The sequence below is a fragment of the Babylonia areolata genome, chromosome 15, assembly GCF_041734735.1.
Source record: "Babylonia areolata isolate BAREFJ2019XMU chromosome 15, ASM4173473v1, whole genome shotgun sequence".
Classification (NCBI taxonomy): domain Eukaryota; kingdom Metazoa; phylum Mollusca; class Gastropoda; order Neogastropoda; family Buccinidae; genus Babylonia; species Babylonia areolata.
The window spans coordinates 28,552,093-28,565,469 of NC_134890.1; the positions used below are offsets into that span (position 1 = coordinate 28,552,093).

Below are 13,377 nucleotides of genomic sequence, written 5' to 3' on the forward strand. Positions count from 1 at the left end.
AAGGCAAGTGATACAGTGGATCGCCCCCTTAAGGCAAGTGATACAGTGGATCGCCCCCTTAAGACAAGTGGTACAGTGGATCGCCCCCTTAAGACAGGTGATATACCAGAACGCCCCCTCAAGAAAAAAAATCGATACAGTAAATCGCCCGACTCCCCTCACCTCCCCACTACCCCTAAGATAAACGACACGCCACAGGAAGGAAGGAAGGAAGGAAGGAAGGAGGGAGGAAGGAAGTCAAAGGTCCAGGTAGGTGACCTGGGTGGCGGTGAGGGCCCCAAGACAGCTGAGGACGGCGCTGGCGATGATGACGGTGGTGGTGGAGCTGACGGCGTAGATGATGGTGCCCATGGCCACGGAGAGCAGGAACTGGGCCAGGAACACCATGCTGCTCACGATGGCCACGTCCGTGCCCAGGCCGCGCACCTGCCGACTCTTGGCCTGGCTCGTGAACTGCGGAAGGCCGGGGAGTAAGTGAGCGGGTGGGCGGGTGGGTGGATGGGTGAGTGTGTGGATCAGTGTATATGTTAACGAGTGAGTGAACGAGGGGTTAGGTGAGTGTGTACATGAGTGAGTGAGTGTGTGTATGAGTGTGTGAGTTAGTGTGTACATGAGTGATTGAGTGAGTGAGTGAGTGAGAGGGTAAGTGATTGTGTACAATAGTGAGTGAATGAGTGAGTGAGTGGGTCAGTGTGTATGTAAATGAGTGAGTGAACGAGGGGGTAGGTAATTGTGTACATGAGTGAGTGAGTGAGTGTGTAAGTGAATGGGCCAGTGAGTCAGTGTGTATGTAAATGAGTGAGTGAGCGAGGGGATAAGTGAATGTGTACAAGAGTGAGTGAGTGAATGAGTAAGTGAGTGAGTCAGTGTGTATGTAAATGAGTGAACGAGTGGGTAAGTGAGTGTGTGAGTGAGTGATAGAGTGAGCAAGTAGGTGAGTGAGTATGTAAGTGAGTCAGTGCGTATGTAAATGAGTGAGTGAACGAGGGGATGAGTATGTACATGAGTGAGTGTATCAGTGAGTGAGTCAGTACATAAATGAGTGAACGATGGGGTAAGTGAGAGTGTACATGAGTGAGTGTGTCAGTGAGTGAATCAGTACATAAATGAGTGAGTGAACGATGGGGTAAGTGAGAGTGTACATGAGTGAGTGTGTCAGTGAGTGAGTCAGTACATAAATGAGTGAGTGAACGATGGGGTAAGTGAGTGTGTGTACGAGTGAGTGAGTGAGAAGTTGTTATCGTAGCTGGTGCCAATTCTTGGACTGGGTCTTGAAATGATGAACACTGGTGAGTGAATGAGCGAGCTAGTGAGTGAGTGAGTGAGTGGGTGAGCGAGTGAGCGAGCGAGCGAGTGAGTGAGCGAGTGAGTGAGCGAGTGAGTGAGTGAGTGAGCGAGTGAGTGAGTGAGCGAGTGAGTAATAGTGAGTGTGAGTGAGTGAGTGAGCGAGTGAGTGAGTGAGTGAGGGAATGAATAAATGAGTGAATGAGAGAGAAGTTATCGTTGTTGGTGCCGACTCTTGGCCTGGGTCGTGAGCTGAGGAAGACCAGCGAGTGAGTGTGCTAGTGTACTGCGCACTGAACACTGAGTGATTTGAATGACTCAGACCAACAGCCCCTTCCGTGACAAATGCAAACAAAGCACATTTCAAGTGTGTGCGTGAGTGAGTCGGTGTGTAGGTAAATGATTGAGTGAACGAGGGGGGTAAGTGAGTATGTACATGGGTGAGTGAGTGAGTGAGTGAGTGAGTGAGAGAGTGAGGAAGTGAATGAATGAGTGAATGAGTGAGAAGTTAGTTATCGTTGCTGGTGTTGGCTGTATCGTTTGTTCTTGGTTGTCTGACCGTCCTTTTGCTGTTGTTGTCGACGTGGTGGTCGTCGTCATCATTATCACCATCATCGTCGTCGTCGTTGTCACCATCATCAGCATCATCATCATCATCATCATTATTATCATCGTCATCTTCATCTCAATAATATCTGTTTAGTCATCATCAAGCGTTACGGGTGTTCGTCATAATCGTCGTGCTTCAAAATCAGCATCAACGTCATCACCAATTTCAGCCAGGCAGTGAGTGAACTGTGAATAGTGAGCTATCAGCACAGCAAAAAGAATGGCGGAAAGATCACACCCTCGCATGTCTGTGTGAGTGTATGTGTGCGTGATTGAAACTTGATCCAACATGACGCAGGAAACGAATGATGAGTGCCCACTCACCCCCCTCCCTCCCTCCCTCCCTCCCTCACTGACTCACCAGTCCTGAGGTGTGGTAGTGAGCCACCAGCAGGTACGGCATAGTGAACAGCGTGGCGTACATGATGCCGGCGGTAGGGGAGAGCAGCACCACCGCCACCTTGTGACGGGCAGCCGCCATGATGGCCATGCCCACCGTGAACACCAGCTGGCCCGTCACGTACACGTTCTTGGCTCCTGCACGTGATACACGTCCCCACACCACACCCACCCCACCACATCTGCGTTTAATAATTAAGGCACTGTTATTGTTAAGGTGTACCATCATTGTAAAGACTCACTCACTCAAATGTTACATGTCTCTCTTAGTGTCTGTATGTGTGCGTGCCTGAAATCTGATTGAATAGCACAGGGAACGAATGATGAACGCCCAATGACAGCCGTCAGTCGGCTCTACCCAGGTAGACAGCCTGTTGTGAAAATGACCCCATGTTTGCAAAGCGCTTAGAGCTTGGTCTCCGACCAAGGATAGGCGCTATGTAAGTATCCAAATCATCATCATCATCATCATCATTAAGACCACAGCCACGAACAACGTGATTTTGATGGCGTAATGCCAATGGATCGTTTAGTCTACACTCAGGCGTACCAGCAATCAATATTGCTCAGTGTTAAAAGCCTTACCCTGGCCTCGTTGACGTAAATAGTTAAAGCATCTATCCTGACACAACTAGTCACCGCCGGAAACATAACTGATTCATAAGCTGATGACTTAATCGTAAGAGAAAACAAAACATGACATAGAGTTTTATAACTGATTCATAAGCTGATGACTTAATCGTAAAAGAAAACAAAACAGGACATAGGTTTTTATAACTGATTCATAAGCTGATGACTTAATCGTAAAAGAAAAACAAAACATGACATAGAGTTTTATAACTGATTCATAAGCTGATGACTTAATCGTAAAAGAAAACAAAACAGGACATAGGGTTTTATAACTGATTCATAAGCTGATGACTTAATCGTAAAAGAAAACAAAACAGGACATAGGGTTTTATAACTGATTCATAAGCTGATGACTTAATCGTAAAAGAAAACAAAACAGGACATAGGGTTTTATAACTGATTCATAAGCTGATGATTTAATCGTAAAAGAAAAACAAAACAGGACGTCACGTTTTCACCATTGATTTCTAAGCTGATCAATTAACAATAAAAGAAAACAAAAACAGGGCATCGAGTTTTACAATTATTGATTCATGATGCGATAACTTAGGGGTAACAAAAAACAAGGACAGGACATCAAATTTTATAATTGATTGATAAGCCGATGACTGAACGATGAAATAAACTAAGAAGAGGACATTCCGTTTAACAACTGATTTCTTAGGTGATGATAACGGTGAAGCAAAGCAAGGACTGGGACACCAAGTTTTATTCATTGATTTATAAGCTGACGACGATGAAAGAAACCAAGAATAAGTTTTTTTTTAACAACTGATTTCTAGGGCGATGGATTAACGGTAAAGGAGAACAATGGCAGGACATAAAGTTTTCACTCAATGAAAACCTGGTGAAGTCTCTATCCCTTGACTGCCGAAGATGACGGGCGCAATAGCCGAGTGGTTAAAGCGTTGGACTGTCAATCTGAGGGTCCTGGGTTCGAATCACAGTGACGGCGCCTGGTGGGTAAAGGGTGGAGATTTTTACGATCTCCCAGGGGAGACCTGCAGACCTGTTAGTGCCTGAACCCCCTTCGTGTGTATATGCAAGCAGAAGATCAAATACGCACGTTAAAGATCCTGTAATCCATGTCAGCGTTCGGTGGGTTATGGAAACAAGAACATACCCAGCATGCACACCCCCGAAAACGGAGTATGGCTGCCTACATGGCGGGGTAAAAACGGTCATATACGTAAAAGCCCACTCGTGTGCATACGAGTGAACGCAGAAGAAGAAGAAGAAGACTGCCGAAGCTTGGCGAAATCTGATAAACCAGTGTGGCTTGGATCGCATTTCAGTTTTCTGTTCGAAGCAAGACCCACCATCCATCATGTTGTCAAGCTTTATCTATGATGTGTGATTGTCGTGATGAATTCCGTCATTAATTTTCTACAGGGCTATGCTCGCACAACCACACAGTGACTGACCGTCCGTATCAAGGCAGATGAATGCTGACCACAAAGCCTTGAAGCCGATTTTGCCCATGTGTGTTTTCTCCTATCTCGTGTTTTGTTTGATCTTCACCTATGATTTCTGAACTCGTCTCCACACTGGCTGTTACTCCCCCCCACCCCTCTCCCCCCCCCCTCCCCCCAAAAAAAAATCAGCGACAGGTCTCACAAATGTATTGCACGGTCATTCTGCCAAGTTTGATTCTTCTATCACTTTCGCTGAGTGAGAAAATGAAGTTGATCACTGACGCGTACATAGAGACAGAGTTGGATTAAAATACAAAAAAACCCCAACCCAAACAAACCCTAAAACAAAAAACAACAACAACAAAAAACACAGACAACCGAATCAGGAGGAACACGTAGACTAATTTGTGTGTGTGTGTGTGTGTGTGTGTGTGTGTGTGTGTGTGTGTGTGTGTGTGTGTGTGTGTGTGTGTGAGTTAAGCACATATATGCACATAAACACAAACAGACACAGACACAACACACACAGGCACACATCGAAACAGAGACAGATAGACAGACACACACACACACACACACACACACACACACGTACACACACGCATACACACACACACACATACTAAAAAAAACACCTCCTCCCCTACACACACACACACACACACACGCGCGCGCACACACACACACACACACACACACACACACACCAAACCACCACCACCACCACCATTCCCACCCCCACCCCACAAAACAACAAAGTAAAACCAATAAACACACACACACACCAAACCACCACCACCACCATTCCCCCCCCCCGAAAAAAAAAAAAAAAAACAAAAAAACAACACAAACACACACACCCACCAAAGTACCCCATCCCCACCCCCTGAAAAAAAATCCCATCCCCCCACCCCCCAAAAAGGCCACACACACACACACACACACACACACCAAACTCCCCCCCAAAAAACAACAACAACAGCAACAACAACAACAAAAATAAATAAACAACCTCCCCCCCCCCCACACACACCCCCCACTCCTCCACCCTCAACAACTCACGGTATCTCCTGACGAGCTTCTCAATCAGCAGGGAGTACACAGAGCAGGACAGCGAGTACAGCGACATGCCGAAGGACCCAAGCCTGACCCCGTCGTCGTAGGCGTTGTGGGCGGGGCTGCCGGGGGGCGCCTGGGGGTCCCCCCTGAACACCGCCTGCCCCACAAAGTCCGTGAAGTACAGGGAGTAGCAGACCAGCGACATCCAGCAGAAGAGGTTCACCACGCACAGCACCCACAAACAGCGGGGCATGTGCAGGATGGAGCTCAGGTAGGTCCTCAGCGTGACGTCAGCGGACACCTCTATAGGGGCCGGGGCCGGGAAGTCCAGGGACAGGCTGTCGGCTTTGGTCTGGCCCGGCCTGGACGGGGCATCGCCGTCTCCGTGACTTCCGGTCTGAAGACCGACCGGCGCCAGGCCTCTGCCGTCGGCGTCAGTCTTCTCGGTGGAGGCGGCGCCGTTCATGGGAAAGGGTTTGCTGCTGAAGGACGGGTCGTGCGCGTGGTAGAACGTCATGGTGTCGTCACTCGTTGTCGTGGTCTGCGTGACGTCAGTGAGGGTCTGGGAGAAGGGGTCGTTCTTGTCGAAGGACGCGTCGTCGGTGCGCGTGACAGCGCCGTAATTTGCGGGGAAAGAGTTGTCGATGGTTCTCCCTTCCACGTCCTCCTCGTCGTCGTCGTCATCGTCGCTGTCTTCATTGGTGAACTTCCTGTACTTGGATTTCCCGATTTTCTTCTTCTTCTTCTGCAGCTGCTCCTGGTTGTAGCCCAGCTCGTGGAGGGGCGTCTCCCTGAAGCTGGTGATGGTGGAGGCGACGCAGACGACGAACACCAGCATGACCAGCGTGAAGACCACCCTGATGTGGCCCCCAAAGGCCTCCCCGAAGGACGTGGCGTTCCAGTCTATGCCCCCCATGACGTAGCCCACCGTTCCCCCCAGCCCCGCCATGACGGTGAACATGGTCAGCCCGGCCGAGTGGTCCTCAGGGATGCTGACGTCAAGCAGGTAGGCCCGACACGGCGACTGGCAGGCGTCACAGTTGAAATCCAGCAGGGCCACACCCAGGATGGTGAGGATGATGCCTCGGAAGTGTTCCTCAGACAGCTGGAAGACGCTCAGTGGTTTGGAGGAAGGCTCGTCACCAGCAGCTTCAGACTCGGTACCCTCGGAAGCTTTAGCGTCTCTTTCGGCGTTTGAATCGGATCGGGTTTTCCCGTTGGTGTTGTGGTGGAGGTGTTGGTGTTCTTCGGGGCTCTGTCTCTTGTATCGCCCCGGTCCTGAAGTGATCGTCCTGTGCACGTGACCCGACACGTCAGGGTCGTGACTGAGGTACGTGTCCTTCTGTCCCAGACCACGTCCGTGCGAAGCACGTGACGACAGCGACAACCCTGATCGGTTTCCACTCTTCATGAAACCTCCACCGGCAAACAAATGTTCTTGAGGGTAGACCCCTTTCTGGTCTTCTGTCATGCTCAGGTCTTCACCCTCAGTCTCACTGTAGTTTGCCGGTGGTGAACGACCGCTGATGTTTTGTGGGATGGCAAATCTGGCGTGGAAGGGAATTAGGGACCTCACCGGGAACGACCGTTTGTCGGCAGAGTTGGGGGTGAGGGAGAGGTTGAAGGGGGCAAAGTACTTTGGGTGGTGGAGGGTGGCTGTTCCGTTGTCGCCCATCCACAGTCCTAGAGCACACATAACTGACGTCATCACAGTCCTAGAGCACACATAACTGACGTCATCATAGTCATGGAGCACACATAACAGATGTCATCACAGTCCTGGAGCACACATAACACACGTCATCACAGTCCTGGAGCACACATAACACACGTCATCACAGTCATGGTACACACATAACAGACGTCATCACAGTCCTGGAGCACACATAACACACGTCAGCACAGTCATGGAGCATACATAACACACGTCATCACAGTCCTGGAGCACACATAACACACGTCATCACAGTCATGGTACACACATAACAGACGTCATCACAGTCCTGGAGCACACATAACACACGTCAGCACAGTCATGGAGCACACATAACACACGTCATCACAGTCATGGAGCACACATAACACACGTCATCACAGTCATGATACACACATACCAACGTCATCACAGTCATGGAGCACACATAACAGACGTCATCACAGTCATAGAGCACACATAACAGGCGTCATCACAGTCATGGAGCACACATAACACACGTCATCACAGTCCTGGAGCACATATAACTGACGTCATCACAGTCATGGAGCACACATAACAGACGTCATCACTGTCATGGTACACACATAACACACGTCATCACTGTCATGGTACACACATAACAGACGTCATCACAGTCATAGAGCACACATAACACGTCATCACTGTCCTAAAGCACACATAACATACGTCATCACAGTGTTGGAGCACACATAACAAACGTCACCACAGTCATGGTACACACATAACAAACATCATCACAGTCATGGTACATATATAACAGACGTCATCACAGTCATGGAGCACAAATAACAAACGTCATCACAGTCCTGGAGCACACATAACAGACGTCATCACAGTCATGGTACACACATAACACACGTCATCACAGTCATGGTACACACATAACACACGTCATCACTGTCATGGTACACACATACCAAACATCATCACAGTCATGGTACACATATAACAGACGTCATCACAGTCATGGAGCACAAATAACAAACGTCATCACAGCCCTGGAGCACACATAACAGACGTCATCACAGTCATGGTACACACATAACAGACGTCATCACAGTCATGGAGCACACATAACAGACGTCATCACAGTCATGGAGCAGACATAACAGACGTCATCACAGTCATGGAGCAGACATAACAGACGTCATCACAGTCATAGAGCACACATAACAGACGTCATCACAGTCATGGAGCAGACATAACAGACGTCATCACAGTCATAGAGCACACATAACAGACGTCATCACAGTCATAGAGCACACATAACACACGTCAGCACAGTCATGGAGCACACATAACACACGTCATCACAGTCATGGTACACACATAACAGACGTCATCACAGTCATAGAGCACACATAACAGACGTCATCACAGTCATGGAGCACACATAACACACGTCATCACAGTCATGGAGCACACATAACACACGTCATCACAGTCATGGTACACACATAACACACGTCATCACAGTCATGGAGCACACATAACAGACGTCATCACAGTCATGGAGCACACATAACAGGCGTCATCACAGTCCTGGAGCACATATAACTCACGTCATCACAGTCATGGAGCACACATAACAAACGTCATCACAGTCATGGAGCACACATAACAGACGTCATCACAGTCATGGAGCAGACATAACACACGTCAGCACAGTTATAGAGCACACGTAACAGACGTCAGCAGTCTTTGAGCACATATAACAGACGTTATCAAACCCATGTAGCACACATAAAATAAAATCAGCATAGTCCGAGAGCATACATATCAGACATCACAGTCACGTAGCACACGAAAAACACGTCATCACTGTCACGTAACACACGTAAAACACGTCATCACTGTCACGTAGCACACGTAATACACGTCATCACAGTCATTTGTCATCATCATCAATGATTTTCCAGACACCCAAAACTTGAACTTCAGAGAGAGAGACAGACAGACAGACTGACAGACAGACAGAGACAGACGGAGAGACGAGGAATGGAGGGGGCAGAAACAGAGAGAGCTAAAAACACATGGTGATAATATCCAAGAAGACCAAGCTCAACACTTTGGAAATCTCTACCACTCATAATGACAATAGAGGCATCATCATCAACAACAACAACAACAACAAAAAGAGATGTTATACGTATTTTAAGCAACATATAAAAAAAGATTTAGTATTGTAAATTGTATAGATGCTATAAGTGAATGGCCATTTCTCATAAATCTAAATAAGGCGAATTCACAAGAAGACATTGTAAATTAGTCAACCCTGAGAGATGCATTTACTTTGTCTGGGAAAATCAGAATGATTGGATCGACAGGCCTCGTGAATGATGATTGGAATTTCAAAACGCTAAAACTGTGTAATAATGACATCTGTCAGGTCAGAGCAAAAAAAAAAAAAACAAACCCAGCTCTGTCTCATGTTCTTTTGTTGGGTTTCCTACTTGAGCGAACTGCGAATGTTGTTGTTGTTGTTGTTATTGTTTTCAGGCAGTGAAAAATGCTCGTGCACATTTTAAGCAAATTACTTAATTTTGTTGCGCAGCTCTGTCATCTGTTTCAGTCGCATTGCTCCCATGCTGCTCATCTCGAGCCCCCCCCCCCCAGCCCCTCCCACCCGACCCTCGCTCCGCTTTTTCTCCCTCCCCCCGCACCCCTCCTCTCCCTCCCACCCCCACCAGCCCTCTACACAACCACTTTCCGGATTCCTTCTACCAGTCCGTTATGTGTGCTTTTGGACTGTGCCGACGGTGTGTGTGTGTGTGTGTGTGTGTGTGCTTTTGGACTGTGCCATGTCTGTTATGTGTGCTTTTCGACTGTGCCTCGTCTGTTATGTGTGCTTTTAAACTGTGCCTCGTCTGTTATGTGTGCTTTTAAACTGTGCCTCGTCTGTTATGTGTGCTTTTTGACTGTGCCTCGTCTGTTATGTGTGCTTTTAAACTGTGCCTTGTCTGTTATGTGTGCTTTTAAACTGTGCCTTGTCTGTTATGTGTGCTTTTAAACTGTGCCTCGTCTGTTATGTGTGCTTTTAAACTGTGCCTCGTCTGTTACGTGTGATTTTAAACTGTGCCTCGTCTGTTATGTGTGCTTTTTGACTGTGCCTCGTTTGTTATGTGTGCTTTTCGACTGTGCCTTGTCTGTTATGTGTGCTTTTCGACTGTGCCTCCGTCTGTTATGTGTGCTTTGGGACTGTGCCTGCGTCTGTTATGTGTGCTTTGGGACTGTGCCTGCGTCTGTTATGTGTGCTTTTCGACTGTGCCTCGTCTGTTATGTGTGCTTTTCGACTGTGCCTCGTCTGTTATGTGTGCTTTTCGACTGTGCCTTGTCTGTTATATGTGCTTTTCGACTGTGCCTTGTCTGTTATGTGTGCTTTTCGACTGTGCCTTGTCTGTTATGTGTGCTTTGGGACTGTGCCTCGTGTGTTATGTGTGCCTTTGGACTGTGATGATGTCAGTTATGTGTGCCTTTTGACTGTGCCTCCTTCTGTTATGTGTGCTTTTGGACTGTGCCACGTCTGTTATGTGTGCCTTTAGACTGCCACGTCTGTTATGTGTGTCTTTAGACTGCCACGTCTGTTATGTGTGCTTTGGGACTGTGCCTTGTCTGTTATGTGTGCTTTTAAACTGTGCCTCGTCTGTTATGTGTGCTTTTAAACTGTGCCTTGTCTGTTATGTGTGTTTTTAAACTGTGCCTTGTCTGTTATGTGTGCTTTTAAACTGTGCCTCGTGTGTTATGTGTGCTTTTAAACTGTGCCTCCTTCTGTTATGTGTGCTTTGGGACTGTGCCTCGTCTGTTATGTGTGCTTTTAAACTGTGCCTGCTTCTGTTATGTGTGCTTTGGGACTGTGATGATGTCTGTTATGTGTGCTTTGGGACTGTGCCTCGTCTGTTATATGTGCTTTTAAACTGTGCCTCCTTCTGTTATATGTGCTTTTAAACTGTGCCTCGTCTGTTATATGTGCTTTTAAACTGTGCCTCCTTCTGTTATATGTGCTTTTAAACTGTGCCTCGTCTGTTATGTGTGCTTTTAAACTGTGCCTCCTGTTATGTGTGCTTTAGGACTGTGCCACGTCTGTTATATGTGCTTTTAAACTGTGCCTCGTCTGTTATGTGTGCTTTTAAACTGTGCCTCCTTCTGTTATGTGTGCTTTAGGACTGTGCCTCGTCTGTTATGTGTGCTTTTAAACCGTGCCTCCGTCTGTTATGTGTGCTTTGGGACTGTGCCTGCGTCTGTTATGTGTGCTTTTCGACTGTGCCTCCGTCTGTTATGTGTGCTTTTCGACTGTGCCTCGTCTGTTATGTGTGCTTTTAGACTGTGCCTCCGTCTGTTATGTGTGCTTTTCGACTGTGCCTCGTCTGTTATGTGTGCTTTGGGACTGTGCCTCGTCTGTTATGTGTGCTTTGGGACTGTGCCTCGTCTGTTATGTGTGCTTTTCGACTGTGCCTCGTCTGTTATGTGTGCTTTAGGACTGTGCTACGTCTGTTGTGTGCTTTTGGACTGTGATGATGTCTGTTATGTGTGCTTTTAAATTGTGCCTCGTCTGTTATGTGTGCTTTTGGACTGTGCCTCGTCTGTTATGTGTGCTTTTGGACTGTGCCTGCGTCTGTTATGTGTGCTTTTGGACTGTGCCTCCGTCTGTTATGTGTGCTTTGGGACTGTGCCTGCGTCTGTTATGTGTGCTTTTCGACTGTGCCTTGTCTGTTATGTGTGCTTTTATACTGTGCCTCGTGTGTTATGTGTGCCTTTGGACTGTGATGATGTCAGTTATTTGTGCCTTTTGACTGTGCCTCCTTCTGTTATGTATGCGTTGGAACTGTGCCTGCGTCTGTTATGTGTGCTTTTTGACTGTGCCTGCGTCTGTTATGTGTGCTTTTCGACTGTGCCTTGTCTGTTATGTGTGCTTTTAGACTGTGCCACGTCTGTTATATGTGTTTTGGGACTGTGCTGATGTCTGTGTATTTTAAGAGTGTACAGACGTCTGTTATGCGTGATTTTGGACCGTGTCTACATTTGCTGTGTGTTCTTTTGGACTGTTCTGATACCTGATATGTGTGCTCCATGACGGTATTGTGCTGACGTCTGTTTTGTCTGTTGTATTGTAGTTTGCTGTATCATACTGTACTGTACTATATTGTATTGTATTGTATTGTATTGTCACAACAGATTTCTCTTTGTGAAATTCGGGCTGCATTCCCCAGGTAGAGGACATTGTCAGAGTACAACGCCTGCCCCTCCGCCCCCCTCCCACCCCCCACCCCCCTGTCTTATGTCTGCCCTGCAAGCGTTTTTCTTTTTCTCTCTCTGTATATATCTATATATATCTATATCTATCTCTCTCTATATATGTATACTATTTTTTGCTTGGGGGCATACGCCAAGACAGTGCCTGTTGTCTTCATCCGCTACGCGTGCCTCAGGACAGTACTACCACTCCCCCTTTGTCCCCCCTCCACACACACCCCCTCCCCACACACACCAGAACTCAAACCAGAAACCTTAAAAAAAAAATAAAAAAAAACCTCACCCAAGGCCTCCCCATTGGGCACCAGGACCAGCCCCAGCACAATCCCCACGGACATGACCAGGATGAAGGGCCTCCTCCTGCCCAGCCTCAGCGGGCACCTGTCGCTGAGCGAGCCCATGACCGGCACGAGGAAGAAGCCCAGCACAGGGCTCAGGCACCACACCAGCGTCATCAGGGACACCGGCACGCCCAGCTTCAGCAGGATGGGGCTGACGAACGCCGTCTCCGCGGCGTAGCACAGCTCTATGCCGCAGACGGCCGCGCTCAGCCGGATCAGCTGCATCTTGGTCTTCCGCCGGGGTTTTCCGTCCGCGTCCTGAGAAAACCCGATGGGGGACAGAGAACACGGTGAGGAGGAGGAGGGGTAGGGGAGGAGGAGGAGGAGAAGGATGGGAAGGAGGAGGAGGAGAAGGAGGGGAAGGAGAAAGAAAATGAGGAGGAAAAAGAGGAGTAGGAGTTGAAGGATGTGGGGAGTTGAAGGCGAAGGGTGAAGAGGAGGAGGAGGAGTAGAAGAAGAATCAGAAGGAGGAGGAAGAGAAGAAGAAGAAGAAGAAGAAAAGGAAGAATGAGGAGGAAGAGGAGGATGAGGAGGTGGTGGAGGAGGAAGAGAAAGGAGTAAAAGACAGAGGAATTGGTGTTGAAGGCGAAGGGTAAGGAGGAGGAGAGGAGGAGGAGTTCAAACAGAAGAGGGAGACAGAAGAAGAAGAAGG

At 48.1% G+C, this 13,377-nt stretch overlaps 1 protein-coding gene across 1 annotated transcript in view; it reads right to left on the minus strand.

Annotated features, from left to right (window-relative positions):
- Positions 1-237: 237 nt before the first annotated feature.
- Positions 238-13,377, minus strand: part of LOC143290321 (membrane-associated transporter protein-like) — a 29,735-nt gene continuing 16,595 nt past the window's right edge. The window contains exons 3-6 of the mRNA XM_076599675.1: positions 12,668-12,983; positions 5,400-7,079; positions 2,255-2,430; positions 238-453 (exon numbers count right to left, since the gene is read on the minus strand). Of these exons, the coding sequence (XP_076455790.1) occupies positions 238-453; positions 2,255-2,430; positions 5,400-7,079; positions 12,668-12,983 (2,388 nt within the window). The remainder of the gene's footprint in view (positions 454-2,254; positions 2,431-5,399; positions 7,080-12,667; positions 12,984-13,377) is intronic.